The sequence below is a fragment of the Saimiri boliviensis genome, chromosome 10 (assembly GCF_048565385.1).
Source record: "Saimiri boliviensis isolate mSaiBol1 chromosome 10, mSaiBol1.pri, whole genome shotgun sequence".
Taxonomy (NCBI): Eukaryota; Metazoa; Chordata; class Mammalia; order Primates; family Cebidae; genus Saimiri; species Saimiri boliviensis.
Window position 1 is genome coordinate 54,530,109 of NC_133458.1, and position 22,089 is coordinate 54,552,197.

At 36.8% G+C, this 22,089-nt stretch overlaps 1 protein-coding gene across 7 annotated transcripts in view; it reads left to right on the plus strand.

Moving 5' to 3' along the window:
- PHTF2 (putative homeodomain transcription factor 2) overlaps window positions 1-22,089 on the plus strand; it is a 166,928-nt gene that overhangs the window by 111,259 nt on the left and 33,580 nt on the right. For 6 of the 7 annotated variants that reach the window (XM_074379304.1, XM_003921138.4, XM_074379308.1 and 3 more), the window contains 3 exons: window positions 4,823-4,988; window positions 6,227-6,391; window positions 20,093-20,279. In XM_074379304.1, coding sequence (XP_074235405.1) covers window positions 4,823-4,988; window positions 6,227-6,391; window positions 20,093-20,279 — 518 coding nt within the window. The remainder of the gene's footprint in view (window positions 1-4,822; window positions 4,989-6,226; window positions 6,392-20,092; window positions 20,280-22,089) is intronic. The other variant, XM_074379306.1, reaches the window with a different exon arrangement.

The following is a 22,089-nucleotide window of genomic DNA, read 5'->3' on the forward strand; positions in this document are numbered from 1 at the left end:
CTAGTAAAGCTTAGTTAGAGAAATGACTTAGCCTTCTTAATATCACACAGCCAGTGCCAAAGTAATGATGTGACTCTAATGACCCTCAGCAGACTGCCAATACCTTTGAAAACCACTTGTACTTCTATCTCTGTTGCAGCACTCTGTGAAAAGCAAGGTGCTGCAGTGATCCCTGAGTTATGTTTCCATTCCTGTCCATACTTCTTGAAAGGCAGAAAGAATCAAATGCAGTCAGATTTGTTTTTTTACAACTATGTATAGTTTTTTACTTCAATTACATGCTTTTTAAGTATCTCAACTATGCATTCTCAGCTCTATTTCCACTTCTCCATGTCTTGGTTGCCCAGATTACTGCTAGGATACCTTATACCATCTTCTACCTTCTGTCCATTTACCTATTAAATGACAAATTAAAACCAGCCACTTAAGGTCTGAATTTCTTCACCAGTTATCATTGCTTTCAAGATGCAAGCTGAGTTTTCTATAAATCCCTCTTGAATTTCTATCCCACCTTAACTAGGCTAAACTAGCTCTTGGCTGTTTTTTAAACATTCTGTGGTTTTTTGCCTGTATGCCTTTGGACATGCAACTCTCTTTGCCTGAGGTAGCCCTTTTCCCTTTTGTTTAATCAATTTTCTTGTTCTCTCAGACTTAGATTAGGCATCAGACATCACTTTCTCTGAGAATCCTTTCATAACCCCCCAGTGTAGTTACATATCTTTCTTATATATATTATAGCACTTAATCGTAAGTATTGTATTAATCAGCTTGGGCTACCATAACAAAATACCACAGATTGGGTGGCTTATACAATACAAATTTATTTTCTCACCATTTTGAGGGATGGAAGTACAAGAGTGAGACGACATCAAGGTTGGTGTCTGATGGGGCCTCTCTGATTTGTAGATGGCCACCTTCTTGCTGTATCCTCACAGGGCCTTTCTTGCATGTGTGAGTGGAGAGAGAGAGTACTTTGGTTTCTCTGCCTCTTCACGTAAGGACAGTAGCCCTTATATGAAGCTTAAGGCCTTACCCTTATGCATCTGTTTAGCCTTTACTACTTCCTTATAGGTCTTGTCTCCAAACGTAGTTACATTGTGGGTAGGGCTTCATTCAGCATATGCATTTGTGTGAGGAGGATGAAAGGAGCGCAGTTCAGTTCATAGCAGGTATTTTCATTGTTTTTCTGTATGTCTCTTTTTTCCTCTAAATCAGGCTTGTCCAATCCTTGGCCCATAGGCCACATGCGGCCCAAGATGGCTTTGAATGTGGCCCAATGTAAGTTTGTAAACTTTCTTAAAACCTTACGAGATTTTTTTTTGCAATTTTTTTAAACTCATCAGCCATCGTTAGTGTATTTTATGTGTGGCCCCAGACAGTTCTTCTTGGAATAAGGCCCGGGGAAGCCAAAAGATTGGATACCCCTGGTCTAATTCAAGGGATAGGTAGCAGAGACTGTGTCCTGTCTTTTTTTCTTCATTGGCTAATTACCACTAAATCTTAAAAATTAACAGGCCTAAGAACGGAAGATTATTCTGTTCTATTCTGTTTTTTAGACACTGGGTCTTGCTCTAGTGGAGTGCAGTGGTGTGATCATAGCTCACTGCAGCCTTGAACTCCAAGGCACAAGCAATCATCCAGCCTCAGCCTCCCAAGTAGCTAGGACTATAGGAGCATACCACCATGCCCAGCTAATTCTTTTTATTTTTATTTTTATTTTTATTTTTGTAGAGATGGGGTCTTAATATGTTGCCCAGGCTGGTCTCAAACTCCTGACCTCAAGTGATCCTCCCACCTCACTCTCTTAAAGTGCTCGGATTACAGGTGTGAGATACCATGGTCTCTCTGTTGCTCAGGCTGAAGTGCAGTGGTGCAGTCATGGCTCGCTGCAGCTTCGACCTCCCAGGCTCAATCATTCCTCCTACTGCCACCTTTGAGTAGCTGGAACTACAGGCACGCACCACCATTCCCAGCCTATTGTTGAATTTTTTTTTTTCATAGAGGCAGGGTTTCGCCATGTTGCCTAGGCTGGCCTCAAACTCCTGGGCTCAAGCAATCCACCCGCATCGGCCTGCCAAAGTGCTGGGATTACAGGTGTGAGCTTTTGCGGCTGGCCTACTCCTAGAGATCTACTTGCCTGGTATGTGAAGTCCTGCCTTGGAACTGTTTGTTCCCAGCAACAATCTGTCTTAGTTGATCTCCACCAGAAATCTCTAGCAGCACTGTCTGTTTTGTAGGACTTCATTAAATGCTCAAAAAGTATAACTCAGCATTATATAAAAGAATTGAATGTTTTCTCCATGTATCTTCTAAACCTTCATTGAGAGGAAAACAAAAAGGAGAAGGTGATACCAGAGTCAGGAAGAGCCACTGTCTGAGGAACTGAGACCATGTGAGGGACATGATCACTTTTAGAGAGATTCAGCCAGAAGAAAGGAGGAAAAAGAGAGGAAGAAAGTGCTTCTCCCCCTTTTTCTAATGCCTTGTTGTCAGAATTTCACAGTATGTAATAACTTCCTGTTAAGATACACAGAAAATATAATTTGTATGCTCCCAACCCCAGCATTACAGAGAATGGTGATCACAGGGCTGAAAGAGTTCAGATAAATAACCAGCAACAGGTTATATAAACCTACAGTTTTAAAAGATGTTTTCCTTTGTGTCTGAAACTCTGAACTTCTTAAGTAAGCATTTGTACTTCCCTTTTAAAATTAGAGTTCTTCAATGTTCAGTATACATTTACTGTGTATAAGCAGCTTTTCCAAACGTTTTACATGTATTACTTCAACCAAAACCTATTATAGTGCCTATATACTATATGTATATGTATGCTGTATACTATATAGATATACAGAAGAATAAATCACTGCTCAAAAATATTAAAGAACTTAATAAAAGTCCAATTAGAATTCATATTAAAAACAAAAAAAGAGTCTGCTTTTGAAAATTCCAGATTGTTAATGGAAGAACTAGAGAATTTGGGTTAAATTCCAGGCTAATTCTTAAAGATGATTGGCATTTAAAAATTTTTTTTTTTTTTTTAAGGAACTGTATTACTTAGGATTATGTACAGCTGAAATTTGTTTTCATGATACTCTTTTAAGTATCTTAGCAGATTAAGTGGTGTTTTAAGCTTCTGTATGTTAGACCAGAATTCTTTGAGTTGCAGATGGCAGAAACTAAATGCAAACTAGCTTTTGCAAGAAGTTGAGTTTTTTATTTTTACTATTTATCATAAATGTTAAAAAAAAAATAGGAAACTAGGTAAATAGTACAACAGCTGGGGTGGCCATATGTCCTAGTTTGCCTGGGATTGTCCAATTCCAAGTTTACTCATGTTGTCCTGGTGCTTTTACTAATATCTCTCCTTTCACTCTCAAAAGTGTCTTGGTTTACAATGAGAACACATGGACACAGGGAGGGGAGTATCACATACTGGGGTATGTCAGGGGGAAGTAGGGGAGGGACAGTGAGGGGTGGGAAGTTCGGGGGAGAGAGCATGGGGAGAAATGCCAGGTACAGGTGATGGGGAGGAAAGCAGCAAATCACACTGCCATGTGTGTACCTATGCAACAGTCTTGCATGTTCTTCATATGTACCCCAAAACCTAAAATGCAAAAAAAAAAAAAAAAGTGTCTTGGTTTACATGATAAATTACATGGTCACCCTAAACACCCAAATACCCATCTCTTTAATTTAACAATTATTAACATTGTGGGATGTTTACTCATCTATTTTGTTAAGTAAATTATATACATTGAGACGTTTTACCCTTGAATATATCAATATGTGTCTCTTCAAAATAAGCACATTATATAACCACATTACTGTGATCACACGTAACAAAATGACCAAAAGTCTTCTAATACTTACATTTTATTTTAAATACTCCTTAGCCATGGATTCAGGCATGGCTGAATCAAGAAGTTCAGATAATATCTTCACTTTTTTTTTGCTGTTGAATCTGGTCTTGCTGGTCACATTCTTAGGTTGGCTCTCTTTAGATGATGGCTACAGTGACCCCAATAAATTTCATTTTTTCATAGTCTTTAGTGTTTGTGATCTAGGAGAAAGGTCTTCTTGAAGCACCTATGTTAGTCCCTGTAAAAGACTGACTGGCCCTGCTTAGGTCACTTGCCCATCTTTTTATAAACTTTGGTATTCAGACTTACTAAGACTGTGACAAGCCTAGATTACATGTCTGTCCCTGAGGTGGGAGAAATAATGTTTGATAGATGGATAAAGAGGAAGACTATTCAAAGGTAAAGAGACTTTATGTCTAGAAAGTCCAAGGGATGCTGTGTAGGCAAAAAAACAAGATTTGCCTTTCATGTAGTAATAGTTAGCGTTGATGGATGTTGAGTGGTTTCTCTGGAAAATATGCCTAAGTAAATTTGTTATTAATTCTAAGGAGATAGACCTCTATTAATAAGCTCTTTATAGCTGTATTATACACTTATCATAAGATTTCTTTATTTGTAAAACAAATACTGTACTTGAGGTTAGGGTGGTTTTTGACTGTCTGTGATGTTACTTAGAAATGTCCTTAGATTCATATGGATCTAATTTATGTTGCAGTGTTGAAGTGTACTTTAGAGACTGTGTTAGGCGTTCTCTTGTTCCAAGAGTTTATTGCAAAATACCAGGGTTAGACTGTGGCAGACAGTAAAACAGTCTGAAAGAGCTTATCTGTAGTAATATTTTAAATCATTTAAACTTAGAAAAATATTTTGCCAAAAAGTAACGTAAAAACAATTTTAAAAGTTTTGAAGGGGTGACTATCAGATCTATAATTAAGCATATTTTCTTTCCCTTTTTGTAGTTGCTGCAATAGTATTATTCTGTTCCGCTTCTAGTCCACATAGCATACCTCTGACAGAGGTGATTGGGCCAATATGGCTGATGCTGCTCCTGGGAACTGTGCACTGCCAGATTGTTTCCACAAGAACACCCAAACCTCCTCTAAGTACAGGAGGTAAAAGAAGAAGGTACTGTTTTTTGAAAAGTAATCTTTTTGTACATTTATATAATTTGAATCCACAATTGTTATTGACTCCTCTTGTAAAGTTGCTCTTTCAAATAAAACACTGAGCTTCAGAATCAATTACCAAATGATTTAGCTTCTGTATTTGCTTCAAGGCTGTTTTAAGATCACATGCCTGTGTTTTTGTTTTGTTTTCCTTGAAGCTCATTTCTAGTCACCTCATATCAATGTAGACAATATATGTTAGCTAGATTGATAATTCCTGCTATTTATAAAATCTTATATTTCTAAGATGCTTTGGCAAAAACAAAAATCTAGAAAAAATTTCAGCTAAACCATATTTACTAAATGCAATTTGGTTTTGTTGGTTTTGTTTTATTTATTTATTTATTTGAGACAGGGTCTCACTCTCTCACTCTGTCGCCCAGGCTGGAGTCCAGCTCACTGCAGCATGGACCTCCTGGGCTCAAGTGATCTTCTTACCTCATCCTCCTGAGTAGCTGGGACTAAAAGTGTATGCAACCCTGCCTGGTTTTTAATTCTTTTTATTTTTTAGAGATGGGGTCTCACTTTATTGTCCAGGCTAGTCTTGAACTCCTGGACTCAAGTGATCCTCCCACCTCGGCCTCCCAAAGTGCTGGGATTGCAGGCATGAGCTACCATACCTGGCCACTAAATTCTATTTGGATCTGTTTAATATTGCCCTTTGATTCATTAAACTTAGCATCTCTCACTGGCCACCTAGTACCCTGGAATTTGTTTTAAGGTTCTTTTGGAGCAGATCCTCTTTTGAATATCGTTGCTAAGAGATTGTGACATTTGTGTTTTTTGGGTGTTCAGATTTAAGCCCATCTCAGTTTTAAAAGATAATACCTACATTAGATAAATAGCAATGTTGATGAATTAGAGTATAATTCTCTCCAATCTAAATTATCTTCTTTCTTCATCTGCAGATAAGTGGCATTCAAATAGGGAAGAAATGTTTTTGTAAATATCTGCTCAATGCCATCCTTACAACCTTCTGTCCACTGACCGGCCAGTATAAGCAAGGACCAATACCTTAATATTTCTAGAAATTTGGTCTTGAATATGCACCATGATATTTGGATTAAATTTTATCTAGTAAATTTAAGTTTTGTTATGTTTCTGTGTTTATGTTTTCCAAAATTTTGATTGTACTACCAAGAAAGTAGTTACTAAAATGTTAAAGCTGCCTTCCATTCTTAATCTCTTCTGATGAAGGAAATTAAGAAAAGCAGCCCATTTGGAAGTACATAGGGAAGGAGATGGTTCTAGTACCACAGATAACACACAAGAGGGAGCAGTTCAGAGCCACGGTACAAGCACCTCTCACAGCGTTGGCGCTGTCTTCAGAGATCTCTGGCATGCTGCTTTCTTTTTATCAGGGTTTGTATTTATTTAAGGCTTTATATGGCATAGAGATGCACTATCCCTTTTCTGACACTTCAGTCTCAGGTAATGAATATTAATTACTTTAAATGTGACAGCCTCATTATGGATTTTGTTTTGATAAATTGTATAGATAAAGGAAAAATAGAGACCGCAATGTTTTTTGGGGTCATATATAAATTCATCTATATGAGAACGAATATACCAAAGTATATATATATATATTTTGGACAGAGTCTGGCTCTGTTACCCAGGCTAGAGTGCAGTGGCACGATCTTGGCTTACTGCAACCTCTGCCTCCCGGATTCAAGTGATTCTCCTGCTTTAGCCTCTTAAGTAGCTGGGATTGCAGGTGCGTGCTACCATGCCCCGCTAATTTTCTGTGTTATTAGTAGAGATGGGGTTTCACCATGTTGGCCAGGCTGGTGTGAACTTCTGACCTCAAGTGATCCACCCACCTTGGCCTCCCAAAGTACTGGCATTAAAGGCTTGAACCAATACACTCAGCCAGTGTTTTTTCATTTTGGTTTCTTTTATATTTCTCAAATACTATTTTACTTCTGTTAATTGGTTAATTTATTTTTATCACCATTTTAGGTCAAAATTGACTGTATTAAAATATCTTGTGAATTGTATAATTTTTTTCTTCTAAGTTCTTGCCTCAATTATCCAAAATTATCTGAAATAAATCATATAGGAATTGTTATTTAAGTGAATAAAATACATATGATAGTATGTAATTCTACAGTGTACCAAGTACATTTTGAATTATACAAAAATGATTTTTTTTATAGTTATGCCATCGATGAAGACTCACCCAATAGGAAAATATAATTACAGCAAACAAAAAAATTTAGACCTAACTCAAGCTTGTATTATTATTTTGAATATTTAATTCAAAACATTTAAGGGTTATATTACTAGTTTATATATACCTATAATAAATTTGAAAAAAGATAAAAAGCTATGGTCAAATGTTGAATGTAACTGATGAAAGGTACTAATCAAGAAAAGGGATACTGCAAATAACTATTCTGTCACTTTGTTAACTCCTTCACTAATACCATATTTCATCAATTTGTGGATTGTGCTCTTAGGATAAAGTTTATCATGCATTATAGAACTAAGCAATTATATCCTAGGCATATTTTCATTGATTGTAATTTTGGGGAAAGTTTTCCAGATTTTAATAGTTTACAGTAACATGGCAGTAGTTAAGTGGAAACCCTTTCTATTGCAGTCACCTATTCTTCCTCCAGAGACAGTAAGTTTTGTTTTTGCTTTTTAACTTGGGTTGAATTCTGTCTATTACTCTCTCTTTAGTGTTTTTTTAAAAAATTTTTACCCATAATATTATATAGCTCTCCTTTCTAACATTGATATGCAATAATTTAGTCACTGCAAAGTCAGTTTCTTGAACATTTTCCAGATAAGTAGTTACGAATAGCATAATGGATATATTTCACTTTTTGGGAATCATTCGTTTGTTTTGGTTGTCCACAACCGATATTATGTGTAGTATTCAGAGTCCCCCTAAAACTAGTAGTTTGATACCTTTGGAAGTTTACCATATTTCTCTCATCCAATGAGATCAAGACTTTTAAATATTCCTACTATTGGGCAGCAGCATGACCATGATGATGGCTGCCATTATAGTGGTTAATTCACTCTGGACTTACTCTCTTTGATCATGACAGCTGTACATCTACATATTTTAAAAGGTGTACTGTGTTTATCTATCATTTTGGGGCTGGTTTGCCAGCATATGAATGAGACTTTTAAAAATAATAGGTTCGAGAAGACCTTAAGAGAAATGTGAATTTTAGAAGTTGTAAGCTGAGTTCAGAGATCTTAATGGTATTTTCTTTTTTCAGGCTCTAAGTCAGGAAAGGCTTAAACTGAAATATCAACTAAGACTTTAACAAAATTGTTTCTGGTGATAAATTGAAAAGCTGGATACTTCCATTAAGTTATCTCTGTTAACATAACTGATAGGAAAATATTAATAACCACATATATCTAAGCTTTGTGTATGGTGTCTTGATGGTTTTCGAGATTTTAGAATGAGAACCACTATTTTATATATATATGTAAAACCTGTCTTACCGCACACTGAGAGAACTGCTGTATTATTTGTTTATTTATTTTTGCGACAGGGCCTCACTCCTGTAGTCCAGGCTGGAGTGCAGTGGTGTGATTACAGCTCACTGAAGCCTCGACCTCCCAGGCTCACGTGATTCTCCTACCTCAGACTCTCAAGTATCTGAGACTACAGGCATGTGCCACAACACCCAGCTAAGAGAACAACTGTTTTAAAATCCTGTATTTATAAGTTGGAAGGATGCTATTTGTCATCTCCAAGTACATTTTATTATTAAGATAAAACTATTCTGGCTGGGCGCAGTGGCTCACGCCTGTAATCCCAGCACTTTGGGAGGCCGAGGCGGGTGGATCACGAGGTCAAGAGATCGAGACCATCCTGGTCAACATAGTGAAACCCCGTCTCTACTAAAAATACAAAAAACTAGCTGGGCATGGTGGTTCGTGCCTGTAATTCCAGCTACTCAGGAGGCTGAGGCAGGAGAATTGCCTGAACCCAGGAGGCGGAGGTTGCAGTGAGCCAAGATCACACCATTGCACTCCAGCCTAGGTGACGAGTGAAACTCTGTCTCAAAAAAAAAAACAAAACAAAAAAAACTATTCTTTTTGAAACAAGACAGAGTATTTCTCATTTGAAAAATTAAACCTTTTTAAACTTGAGAAAACAAAGTCTAAGAAAATACCAATTTAAAAAGATATAGAGGCCAGCCATGATAGCTCATGCCTGTAATTCCAGCACTTTGGGAGGCCAAGGCCAGTGGTTAACCTGAGGTCAGGAGTTCGAGACCAGTCTGACCAACATGGTGAAATCCCATCTCTGCTAAAAATACAAAAATTAGCCAGGTGTGGTAGCAGGTGCCTATAATCCCAGCTACTTGAGAGGATAAGGCAGGAGAATTGCTTGAACCCAGGAGGTAGAGGTAGCAGTGAGCCAAGATTGTGCCACTCCATTCCAGCCTGGGCAACAGAGCAAGACTCCATCTCCAAAAAAAAAAAAAAAAAAAAATTTCAATGAATTGTTATCTTATTTAGTTTAATTACAGTTTCTACTGAAGAGATTGGGTAGGATGAATTACATCTTGATTGTGTATCGTTCAGCATAGTACTTACTTCAGAAATCACATAGATCCTAAGTTTTCTTTCACGTCCTCTAAGATTCATTTCACCATCCCGGTATCACTGAAAAACAGCAAACAGGAATTACGTTCTTTTTTGAGTAGACAAAGTAACTTATGTAAATTGATCTCGTGAATTAAAGACAGAATAAAACAAGATCACATGTTAACTAATAGGCCTGAGTGACTTACCTTTGAGATTCCTGTCACATTTAGCCTTAGTATTTATTATTTTTAACACTGAAGTGAAAGTTAAAGATTTAATAAAGCCAGGCGTGGTGGCTTACACCTGTAATCTCAACACTTTGGGAGGTCAAGGTGGGAGAAATCGCTTTAGCCCACAAGTTTGAGACCAGGCTGGGCAATAGTGAGAGCTCATCTCTACAAAAAAATAAAATTAGCCAGACATGGTGGCATGTGCCTGTCGTCCCAGCTACTTGGGAGGCTAAGATGGGAGCATGCTGAGGCTGCAGTGAGCTGAGTTTGTGCCACTGCACTCTAGCTTGGGTGACAGAGCAAGACCCTGTCTCAAAAAAAATTAATAAATTTATTTTCTTCGCAGAATAGAGTATACTGCAGAATGTAAGTTAATGTGATACGCAATTCCACCAGAAAATTTTGGTACAAGGATTAAAATTTGGCTTTTACTGACTTGTGATTTAAATAGTTTGGTCATTTAAGCTATAAACTGGGTGATGTTCTGTTGCCTGTCTTCCACATACAAGGATGGAGGGGATTTACATACCAATATATACTAGATTTTAAAGAATACCTTATGGCCAGAACTGGATATGTCATTAATATGTTAGGTCACTGTAGTTTGGAGTTGGACTGGTCTTAGAAGATTGCAGGTACCACAAATAAACCTAATCTTGTGGATTTCTTTCAAATTTATGTGTTATAGTGGGCACCCAGGAAATATGGGTGCCCAAAGATCTTTGAAGGGCTGTTAGCGTGTAACCAAGGTATATGCATAGCTCCAGATAGTAGTGATAATAATATGGAGACTTTTGTATCTTTTTCATATATTCGAGATTTTATACCCTCTGCTTCTCCACTATCTACTTTTTCTCTCTCTTGATTCCTAGCCTTGTGGAAGTGAGAGCCGGACTAGAAATTTCATACCATGTTCTAGAATAGCAGTTGTCTGCTACTGTTAACTTTCTCCCCAGTGACTCTCTCATGTCCTTTAATACTGGACGTCTTCTGTCTAATTATATACCTCTGAATATTTTTGGGAATATCAGCAAACACTTCCAACCTTTATTGTTTTATGGCAATGCAGAATACCATGTGGGTTCTTGATTACCTAACTAGGTTTTTAGTATCTTTGAAACAATAGCTTTGAGATTTTATAAACTAGCAGGTCCTTTAGAAGTTGTGTTAACTTTTTGGGTTTTTTTCAATGTGAAAGACACATTCAGTTTTTCTATCTATTTATGTAGGTTATACGTTTATTTATATTTTTTGGAAAAAACCAAAGTCATATCACAAATAAACCTATTTTCCTGCATGTATTTCTAAATGTCATTTTCTCCCAAGATTAGTTTTGACATAGAATTAACCACTCCTTGAATGTGAAGCATAATACTTTAAAGAAAATTCTGCACAGGTCATGCCATCAAAATATTACAGTGGTAGACTGCTTATAAAACTATAAGCCTTGTACATTGTTTCATTTCAGATCTTTTCTGTTTTCTATTAAAAATCCAATGCAGGAAATAGTGATGGCTTGTTTTTTTTTTTTTTTTTTGGAGACAGTGTCTTACTCTGTCCCAGACTAGAGTGCAGTGGCACTATTCATGGCTCACTGCAGCCTCTACCTCCTGGGCTCAGGTGATTCTCCACCTCAGCCTCCCAAGTAGCTGGGATTACAGGCATATGCCACCATGCCCAGATAGTTTTTTGTTTTTTGGGTTTTTTTTTTTCTTTTTTTTTCATTTTTAGTAGAGACAAGTAAAACATGTTGCCCCAGGCTGGTCTTGAACTCTTGGGCTCAAGCAATATTCCTCCCCAAGTGCTGAGATTCTTGTTAGTAAAGAAATACCTAGGTTGGGTGTGGTGACTTATGAGTACCTATCCTAACCCAGGCATTGAGTCACATGCTGGGAACATAGTGCTGAAGCTCATAAGCTAGTGGAGGAAAGTCATTTATAATCCACTAAAATACAATGTTGCAAATGTAAACAAAATATCCTAGGAGCACAAAGGAGTGTACAGTGATCTCTGCCAAGGAGAATCAGGAAGGCTTCACATTTCAGTTGGGTCTTGAAGTAAATTTTAATAAGGAGTTGGATATGCAGTGTTTTTATAAGAAGAATAGTTCTCAAAAATCTGATACGGTTATTCCTCTATCATTTTTCTCAATAGAAACTAAGCTAAACTCAAGGAGGTGGGAGTAGGAGAGTGAGCAACTAAGATGGAATTGAGGAGGGCGGCAGCCTTATGATGATGGTTCACTGACTGGGTGAATGGCTAAGTCTGGATTGCTGGGCCTTTTCAGTGAGCAGAGCTAGAAAATGTGTATTTGGCCCTTTACAGTTATATTTATTTCTTTTATTTATTCATTTATTCATTGACTACTATTGTTTATTCCTAAAATTCAGTACATACTAGTTCAACCTAATGGCCAGGGACATTGGAAACTTTCAGTATTTATGTATTGTTTCATTCAGAAATACCAGAAATATTTTCTAATGATCAATTTGTTTAATAAATTCTATTCTTTCTTCATAAGGTTAATAATATTGTCATAAATACAGGTACATTTATGCTTTCTAAAGCACTTTCACATCTACTGTCATATTTGATCTGTTTAGAAACATTGTCGAGGAATCAAAGTAGGTAGATTACCCCATTTCACAGTTAAAGAATATAAAAATATTTATGTGACTTATAGATAGTTAGATCTTACTGTCTCATATACTATTAATAGACACAAGATCTTCAGTTCTTAATGTCTTGATGGTTATACTTATTTTTCTAAAAGATGTGACAGCCTTTTATAAATCTGCTTAAAATAATATTACTAGGGCTGGGCATGGTGTCTCAAACCTCTTTTTTTTTAATTAAGAAAAAAAACCAAACGGTTTCACCATGTTGATCAGGCTGGTCTTGAACTCCTGACCTCAGGTGATCTGCCCACCTTGGCCTTCAAAGTGCTTGGATTACAGGCGTGAGCCATCATACCCGGCCAGTGGCTCAAACCTCTAATCTCAGAACTTTGGGATGCTGAGGCAGGAGGATTGTTTGAGGCCAAGAGTTTGAGATCAGCCTGAGCAACATAATGACACCCCATCTCTAAAATTAGCCCAGTGTGGTGGCACACACAAGTTGTCCCAGATCAAAAGGCTGAGGTGGGCAGATGTCTTAAGCCCTGGAGTTGAGGTTAAGGTGAGCTGTCATTAAAAAAAAAAAAAAAAGTAATATTACTGTGTCAATCAGTGCATTTTTCATGGTAAAAATGCCGAATAGTATATAAAGATTTCATAATTTTGTTATCTTTTATATTTCTACATATTCACCTTAAAGTTTCTTTTTATGTAATAGTTTGGCCACCATATAACTTACCTGGCCAGATGACAATTCTGTATGTAACTGAGCTTTTTCTAACCAATATTTGCACCATAATTAAAGCATCACTTCTGCATATAAATGAGGAAAATATAAAGAATTATTTTATAAATGTGATACAAAAATAGGAACTTTTCAAAGCTTTGTTATTCTCAGATTTGTTCATGTTTTTTAATTATATTTATATTTGGTGCAAAAAAGAAATCTACCCCAAAATTAACACTGACACCTTTCTAGTTGCCATAGTGGTGATAATGACTTACAGTAGGGTATATTATCAACAGAAAATAAGAGAAAGCAGCAAGAAAGGAGGAAAATATAAAAAAGAATGTTTTTATCTTTCTTTTTTTTTTTTGGTTTTTATTTTTTAATTGCATTTTAGGTTTTGGGGTACATGTGAAGAACATGCAAGATTGTTGCATAGGTACACACATGGCAGTGTGATTCGCTGCCTTTCTCCCCATCACCTATATCTGGCATTTCTCCCCATGCTGTCTCTCCCCAACTCCCCACCCCCCACTGTCCCTCCCCCATTTTCGCCCCACAGACCCCAGTGTACGATGCTCCCCTCCCTGTGTCCATGTGTTCTCATTGTTCAACACCCATCTATGAGTGAGAACATGCAGTGTTTGATTTTCTGTTCTTGTGTCAGTTTGCTGAGAATGATGGTTTCCAGGTTTATCCATGTCCCTACAAAGGACACGAACTCATCGTTTTTTATGGCTGCATAATATTCCATGGTATATATGTGCCACATTTTCCCTGTCCAGTCTATTATTGATGGGCATTTGGGTTGGTTCTAGGTCTTTGCTATGGTAAACAGTGCTGCAATGAACGTTCGTGTGCATGTGTCCTTATAGTAGAACGATTTATAATCATTTGGATATATACCAGCTAATGGGATTGCTGGGTCAAATGGAATTTCTATTTCTAGGTCCTTGAGGAATCACCACACTATCTTCCACAATGGTTGAACTAATTTACACTCCTACCAACAGTGTAAAAGTGTTCCTATTTCTCCACATCCTCTCCAGCATCTGTTGTCTCCAGCTTTTTTAATGATTGCCATTCCAACTGGCATGAGATGGTATCTCAATGTAGTTTTCATTTGTATTTCTCTAATGACCAGTGATGATGAGCATTTTTTCATATGTTTGTTGGCCTCATGTATGTCTTCTTTTGTAAAATGTCTGTTCATATCCTTCACCCACTTTTGAATGGACTTGTTTTTTTCTTGTAAATCTGTTTTAGTTCTTTGTAAATTCTGGATATCAGTCCTTTGTCAGATGGGTAGACTGCAAAAATTTTCCCATTCTGTTGGTTGCCAATTCACTCTAATGACTGTTTCTTTTGCTGTGCAGAAGCTGTGGAGTTTGATTAGGTCCCATTTGTCTATTTTGGCTTTTGTTGCCAATGCTTTTGGTGTTTGGTCATGAAGTCCTTGCCTATGCCCATGTCCTGAATGGTTTTGCCTAGATTTTCTTCTAGGGTTTTTATGGTGTTAGGTCTTATGTTTAAGTCTTTAATCCATCTTGAGTTAATTTGAGTGTAAGGTGTCAGGAAAGGGTCCAGTTTCTGCTTTCTTCACATGGCTAGCCAGTTTTCCCAACACCATTTATTAAACAGGGACTCCTTTCCCCATTGCTTGTTTTTGTCAGGTGTGCCAAAGATCAGATGGTTATAAATGTATTGTGTTGCCTCCGAGGCCTCTGTTCTGTTCCATTGGTCTATATCTCTGTTTTGGTAGCAGTACCATGCTGTTTTGATTACTGTAGCCTTGTAGTATAGTTTGAAGTCCAGTAGTGTGATGCCTCCCACTTTGTTCTTTTTGCTTAGAATTGACTAAGCTATGCGGGCTCTCTTTTGGTTCTATATGAAGTTTAAGGTGATTTTTTCCAGTTCTGTGAAGAAGGTCATTGGTAGCTTGATGGGGATAGCGTTGAATCTGTAAATTACTTTGTGCAGTATGGCCATTTTCACGATATTGATTATTCCTAACAAGGAACATGGAATATTTCTCCATCTCTTTGTGTCCTCTCTTATTTCACTGAGCAGTGGTTTGTAGTTTTTGAAGAGGTCCTTTACATTCCTTGTTAGTTGTATTCCTAGGTATTTTATTCTCTTTGTAGCAATTGTGAATGGCAGTTCGTTCTGGATTTGGCTCTCTTTAAGTCTGTTATTGGTGTGTAGGAATGCTTGTGATTTTTGCACATGGATTTTGTATCCTGAGACTTTTCTGAAGTTGCTTATCAGTTTCAGGAGATTTTGGGCTGAGACAATGGGGTCTTGTAAATACACAGTCATGTCGTCTGCAAATAGAGACAATTTGACTTCCTCCTTTCCTATTAGAATACCCTGTATTTCTTTTCTTGCCTGATTGCTCTGGCTAGAACTTCCAATACTATATTGAATAGGAGTGGTGAGAGAGGGCATCGTTGTCTAGTGCCAGATTTCAAAGGGAATGCTTCCAGTTTTTGCCCATTCAGTATGATATTGGCTGTTGGTTTGTCATAAATAGCTTTTATTATTTTGAGATACGTTCCATCAATACCTAGTTTATTGAGGGTTTTTAGCATAAAGCGCTGTTGAATTTTGTCAAAGGTCTTCTCTGCATCAATTGAGATAATCATGTGGTTTTTGTCTTTGATTCTGTTTATGTGGTGAATTACATTTGTAGACTTGCATATGTTGAACCAGCCTTGCGTCCCCGGGATGAAGCGTACTTGATCATGGTGGATAAGCTTTTTGATGTGCTGTTGCAATCGGTTAGCCAGTATTTTATTGAAGATTTTTGCATCTATATTCATCATGGGTATTGGCCTGACGTTTTCTTTTCTTGCTGAGTCTCTGCCAGGTTTTGGTATATATGATGTTTGTCTCATAAAATGATTTGGGAAGGATTCCCTCTTTTTTGATTGTTTGGAATAGTTTCAGAAGGAATGGTACTAGCTCCTCTTTGTATGTCTGGTAGAATTCGGCTGTGAACCCATCTGGACCTGGTCTTTTTTTGGGTGGTAGGCTCTTAATTGCTGCCTCAACTTCAGACCTTGTTATGGGTCTATTCAGGGTTTTGACTTCTTCCTGGTTTAGGCTTGGGAGGAGGCAAGTGTCCAGGAATTTATCCATTTCTTCCAGGTTTACTAGTTTATGTGCATAGGGTTGTTTGTAATAATCTCTGATGATGGTTTGTATTTCTGTGGAATCTGTGGTGATATCCCCTTTATCGTTTTTTATTGCATCTATTTCCTTATTCTCCCTTTTCTTTTTTATTAATCTGGTTAGTGGTCTGTTTTGTTGATCTTTTTGAAAAACCAGCTCCTGGATTTATTGATGTTTTGAAATTTGTGTGTGTGTGTCTCTATTTCCTTCACTTCTGCTCTGATCTTAGTTATTTCTTGTCTTCTGCTAGGTTTTGAGTTTTTTTTTGATCTCGCTTCTCTAGCTCTTTGAATTTTGATGATAGGGTGTCGATTTTAGATCTCTCCTTGCTTCTCATGTGGGCATTTATTGCTATATATTTTTCTCTAGAGACTGCCTTAAATGTGTCCCAGAGATTCTGGTTATGTTGTGTCTTCATTCTCTTTGGTTTCGAAGAACATCTTTATTTCTGCCTTCATTTCGTTGTTTATCCAGTCAACATTGAAGAGCAAGTTAACGTTCAAGAGCCAGTTGTTCAGTTTCCATGAAGCTGTGTGGTTCTGAGTTAGTTTCTGAATTCTGAGTTCTAAGTTGATTGCACTGTGGTCTGAGAGACTGCTTGTTATGATTTCCATTCTTTTGCATTTGCTGAGGAGTGATTTACTTCCAATTATCTGGTCAGTTTTAGAGTAGGTGTGATGTGGTGCTGAGAAGAATATATATTCTGTGGATTTGGGGTGGAGAATTCTGTAAATGTCTGTTAGGTTTGCTTGTTCCAGTTCTGAGTTCAAGTCCTGGATATCCTCGTTAATTTTCTGTTTTGTTGGTCTGCCTAATATTGGCAATGGGGTGTTAAAGTCTCCCACTATTATTGGGTGGGAGTCTAAGTCTCTTTGTAAGTCATTAAGAACTTGCCTTATGTATCTGGGTGCTCCTGTATTGGGTGCATATATTAAACCATCAATTAGCATTGATAGCTCCAATTCAAATAGTCCTGAAGGGTTCATTCTTTCCCTTTTCCTTTTTCTATTTATATTTTCTTTCTCTATCAGTGAAAAAAAAATCTGATTCACATTATCCTCAATATGTTTACTTATTCCGTTAGTCCCCTTTATGTAGGTCATCTTCTAACCTTGCCAGGCTGTACCTGCTACCCTTCTCTGATATCGTCCCCAATATTGACTATCACTGGGCTGCTCCTGCTGTCCCACTCCACTGATACTCTTGCAAGTGCTTTCATTACCAGCTGCTGCCAGGCTGCTTCTGTTTGTAAACTCTGAGAGAAATACTTATATTTAGCATTTTTCTTTTGCCACTGCAGCTTAGTTTGCAACTTACCTCCATATGGCTCATGAGAAGCATCAAATACCAACTACAGCTTAGTAAATTCTTGTTCTTGTCTCCTGAGAATATTACATGAACTCTGAGGAGTTAAAGGGAGACAACCCAGAGAAGATTGGAAGGAAGCAGAGATAAGGATGGGAGGAAGTGAGAGATAGCTGAAAGGTATTCTATGGGATGAATGCTGCCAGTACTCTTTTCCCTGGTTTGACATAGTATTTACACTCCTCTGTTAAGGGAAGAATACATTCTTCTTACAAAAATGCTTAAAGTGATAGTTATTACAGACTCAAAGACCCTTTTCCTAGGCCCACCCTTACCACCCTACCTTCACTTTTTTTATTTGACCCTATAGAGTCTGGTTCATTTTACAAATTCCCAAATTTTCAGCCACTATTTCTCCTTTTGACTGCTGTCCTCCAGGCTCATGTTTTCAGCTGCCTACTAACATTTCTCAGTGTTGCATCTTTCTTCCTAAATTTCTCTTCTTGCATATATTGTCTGATTAATGGTTGTACCAACTTTTCCATCTTCTTTCATCTAATTTATCTCTCTTTTCCTCTCCCTTCTCAGCCCTGTCTAATTTTCGTGAACCTTATATAAAAACATTTCCAATACATTGTCTCTTCCTTATCTTCGAGTTTCTGACATTTTCAGGGTATCATGTAACTTAACACTTGGTCTTTTTCCACATCTGCACATTGCACAGTGTTCAAGGGAGAGGTGAAGAGAACAATTAATAACTAATGTTTCTATCACTTTATTTCCCAGACAGAGAAAGTAACAAGTGTCCTCTTTAATTTTCAATTTTTTGCCCATTTTCCTGTCTCCTATAATTCATGTTCCTCCCTCTCCCCATCCTCTTTTTCCCATGGTTTATTGTTCCCTTGGTCTCTCCATGCTTCTGAGGATCATACAGGAAGTAAGGGATCTGGAGATTTGGCCTTTCAATCTTGCAACTCTTTGGAGATGTGCTCTGAATGACTAAAAAGCAGTGGAGCTCTATAGAACATATGGGAAATAATGGTCTTTCTGCCCTCTTCAGGAACCTTGCAGGAGAAGGACAGGAAGAAAAGGGGCCTGTTTACATAAGACAGAAACTTTCTAGGTTGATGAGTATGTTAAGAAATCCTAATAGTGTGTTTCCCGGACAGTAGGCAGTTTGAGATAGTATGGAGAATATAATTAACTTCATAGTCAGAAGGTTTGTGCTCTAGTGCCAGCTTTGCTTCTAACTGGCTACGTGACCTTAAATAAGTCACTTAGACTTCTTCTTCTTCCTTGTTTCCAAATGAACATTTAGAATAGAGGAGTTTTAAGGTCCTGTCTAGTTCTAAAATACAGATTTCAATTGAACTGAGTAACTTAGTGTTAAAACTAATGTGGGGTTTTTTGGTTTGTGTGCATTTTTGGGGGGATTGACCTAATTGAAGGCAATATACTAATTTTATTTTTTCTTACTTGCAAAACTGATACCTCTGACAAAAATTCAAGGGAATTTATTTAAATATAGTTGCTTTAAAAATGTTTTATGATAGACTTAATCTGCATTGAGCACATTTTAATTTTCTGTGTGACTAACTTTATATTTCTACTAACCTTTTCCTTTGGATAACTGTTCTTTCATCCACTGTAGTTTTTGAAGAGGACTCCTCAAGTGTTTGCCTGTTAGTAAAAAACATCTTATTTCCCATGTTGTATTTTATATGTTGAAAAAAAATTTATTCTTATAAATATCTTCAGTTCTAGCCCTTTAGATATTTATAAACTGCATGATTCCTAATATCTTTAATAACTTTTCCAGAGATAATTTCAGTGGGTGAAAGAGGTTATTTCTTTATTTTTTTTGTATTGTTCTTTTTCACTTCTTCCATTATTTAGAAACTTATTTAAAATTTTTCTTTTTTTCATATCTTTTAATGTTACAAAAGATCTGTCATCGTATATTAAAATGAGTTGTATATTAAAATGAATTTATCAGAGACATTTGTGTATATATAATGTAAAGTATTTGGGGAAATTAAGAGTATTAAAATTAAATTAAACCACGAATTGCAACTCAATTTGACAATCAGACCATTTTTAAAATAAAACTTCAAAATATATTATTAACCATAATAAAATGGGCAAAATTTTGATTCTAGATTTTGCTCAAAGACCAGATGATTTGCTAAGAATTTTTTGATAAGTTAAGGCATGTCTCCTAGAATTGTTATCTGTAAGACCTCAAAACCTTTAAAATAAGCTGAAATAGGGCATTAATTTACACATTTATACTAGCTGTTAGATATATTTCTAAATTATTATACAAATAGGGTGGTCATTAAAATTCAGAGAAATAGCTATCTGATGTAATTATTAACAGATTATAATTTCTATCAGTTACCTATCCAAAATAAGCTAAGTCCATTCTTCATATTTTTATTTTTAGATCAAAGAAAGCAAAGAATTCTATTGATAAATCAACTGAAACTGACAATGGCTATGTATCCCTTGATGGGAAAAAGACTGTTAAAAGCAGTGAAGATGGAATACAAAACCATGAACCTCAGTGTGAAACTATTCGACCAGAAGAGACAGCCTGGAACACAGGAACACTGAGGAATGGTCCTAGCAAAGTAAGTGTGATTTTTAAAATAGCTAATTTAAAAAATTGTGTGATTTTATATTAGCTAATATAAAGTGACTTAGATATAGTAGTTGCCCTTGAACTAAGTATTTTCTCCAGAATTAATTCTGTGAGCCTTTATAACACTGATGAAACTGTAAATGAGATGAAGTGTTGTGATTAAATTTGATTGACAGTGTAATCTGACACCTTCTGAATTGATGGCTTTGATTTTTCCAAAACATTTTTTTTGAGACAGTGTCTCACTGTGTCACCCAGGCTGGAGTGAGGTAGTGTGATCTCAGCTCACAGCATCCTCAACCTCACAGGCACAAACGATCCTTCTGCCTTAGCCTCCTGTGTAGCCGGGACTACAGTCATGTTCCACCACACCCGGCTAATTTTTTTTTTTTTTTTTTTAAGAGACAGGGCTTAGCCATGTTGCTCATGCTGGCCTCGAACTCCTAGAGTCAAGCTATCCACCCACCTCAGCATTCCAAAGTTCTAGGCCTGAGCCACTGTGACCAGCCCCAAAATGTGCAAAGCAGATTATAATTTACAGTTGTTATTTGTTAAGCTTTACTTTTTCTTTCCCTATTTCTGTATGTGTAAGACTTGCATTAAGTGGAACATGTAAATTATTTATAAGCCTGAACTAGAAAACCAGTTTTCCATTCATGTTCTCTGTAAGAATATATCTTGGTTTTCCTGCATTCATTACCTGTGGTGTTAACACTTACCTGTTTTGTTTCGTTTTTAATCTGGAAAAAATCTTATGGGGTACATATTTGTTAAAGAGAACAATTATTTCTTTACTTTTCTAAAATAGACTGTGGGTTTATTGTAACAAAGCAATGTGATGTCTTCCTGAATTTTTTTGGTGTAACAGTTTATTCTTTAGAAGCTGTTATAAAAAATAGAGAGAGAGAGAGTCAAAAGATGTTACTTCTGTTACATTTGGGAATGCGAGCATGAATATACTGTGTTGAGGAAAATAAAAGAGGGTTCTCTAATTTTGAGTAAAGTATATATGTGTTACTACTTGAATGTTCATGTATTTTCAGTACCAGTAGCCACAGAACAGTATCTGCCTGCAATGAATATAGTCCCTTACTGATTTTAATTTTTCCTAGCATTTAGCTCTGATAATGTGAGCCTCTCATCACTGTTATCATTCAGCAGATAAATTTTCAGTCATAAAGCTTTCAAGCATGTTTTCAGGCTTATATTAATATTTCTTAGTAAAGTTGTATGAGGAACATGAAAATATCAGTAAAACTTATGCTCTAGAGTAATTTAATAATTCCTAAACTCTGGATATCTTTTACAAATTGGTATGTGTAGAATGTTGCCTGAAATGTGCACACATGCAGTTGCTGTTTACTTCCTCTTGCCCCATAAACCATTATTAAATTAGTAGTAGGTCTTATTGATGGCTTTTTCAGTTTGAAAAAATAGTATATGTTCTTTTACCTTCATTTAAGTGGTCTCTCTTCTGCTTTTCTACTGTTTATTTTTCTTTTTAATTTTTTTATTTTTTGAGACATGGTCTCACTATATGGCTCAGGCTGGAATTCAGTAATGCAGTTACAGCTCGCTGCAACCTAAAACTTCTGTGCTCAAGTAATCTCTAACCTCAGCCTCCTGAGTAGCTAGCACTATAGGTGTGCCCTGCTGTGCCTGGCTGATTTTTTATTTTAAGAGATTTAGACTCATTGTGTTGTCCAGGCTGGTCTAGAACCCCTGGTCTCAAACAATCCTCCTATCTCAGCCTCCCAAAGTGCTGGGATTACAGGCATAAGCCACTGTGTCTGGTATAT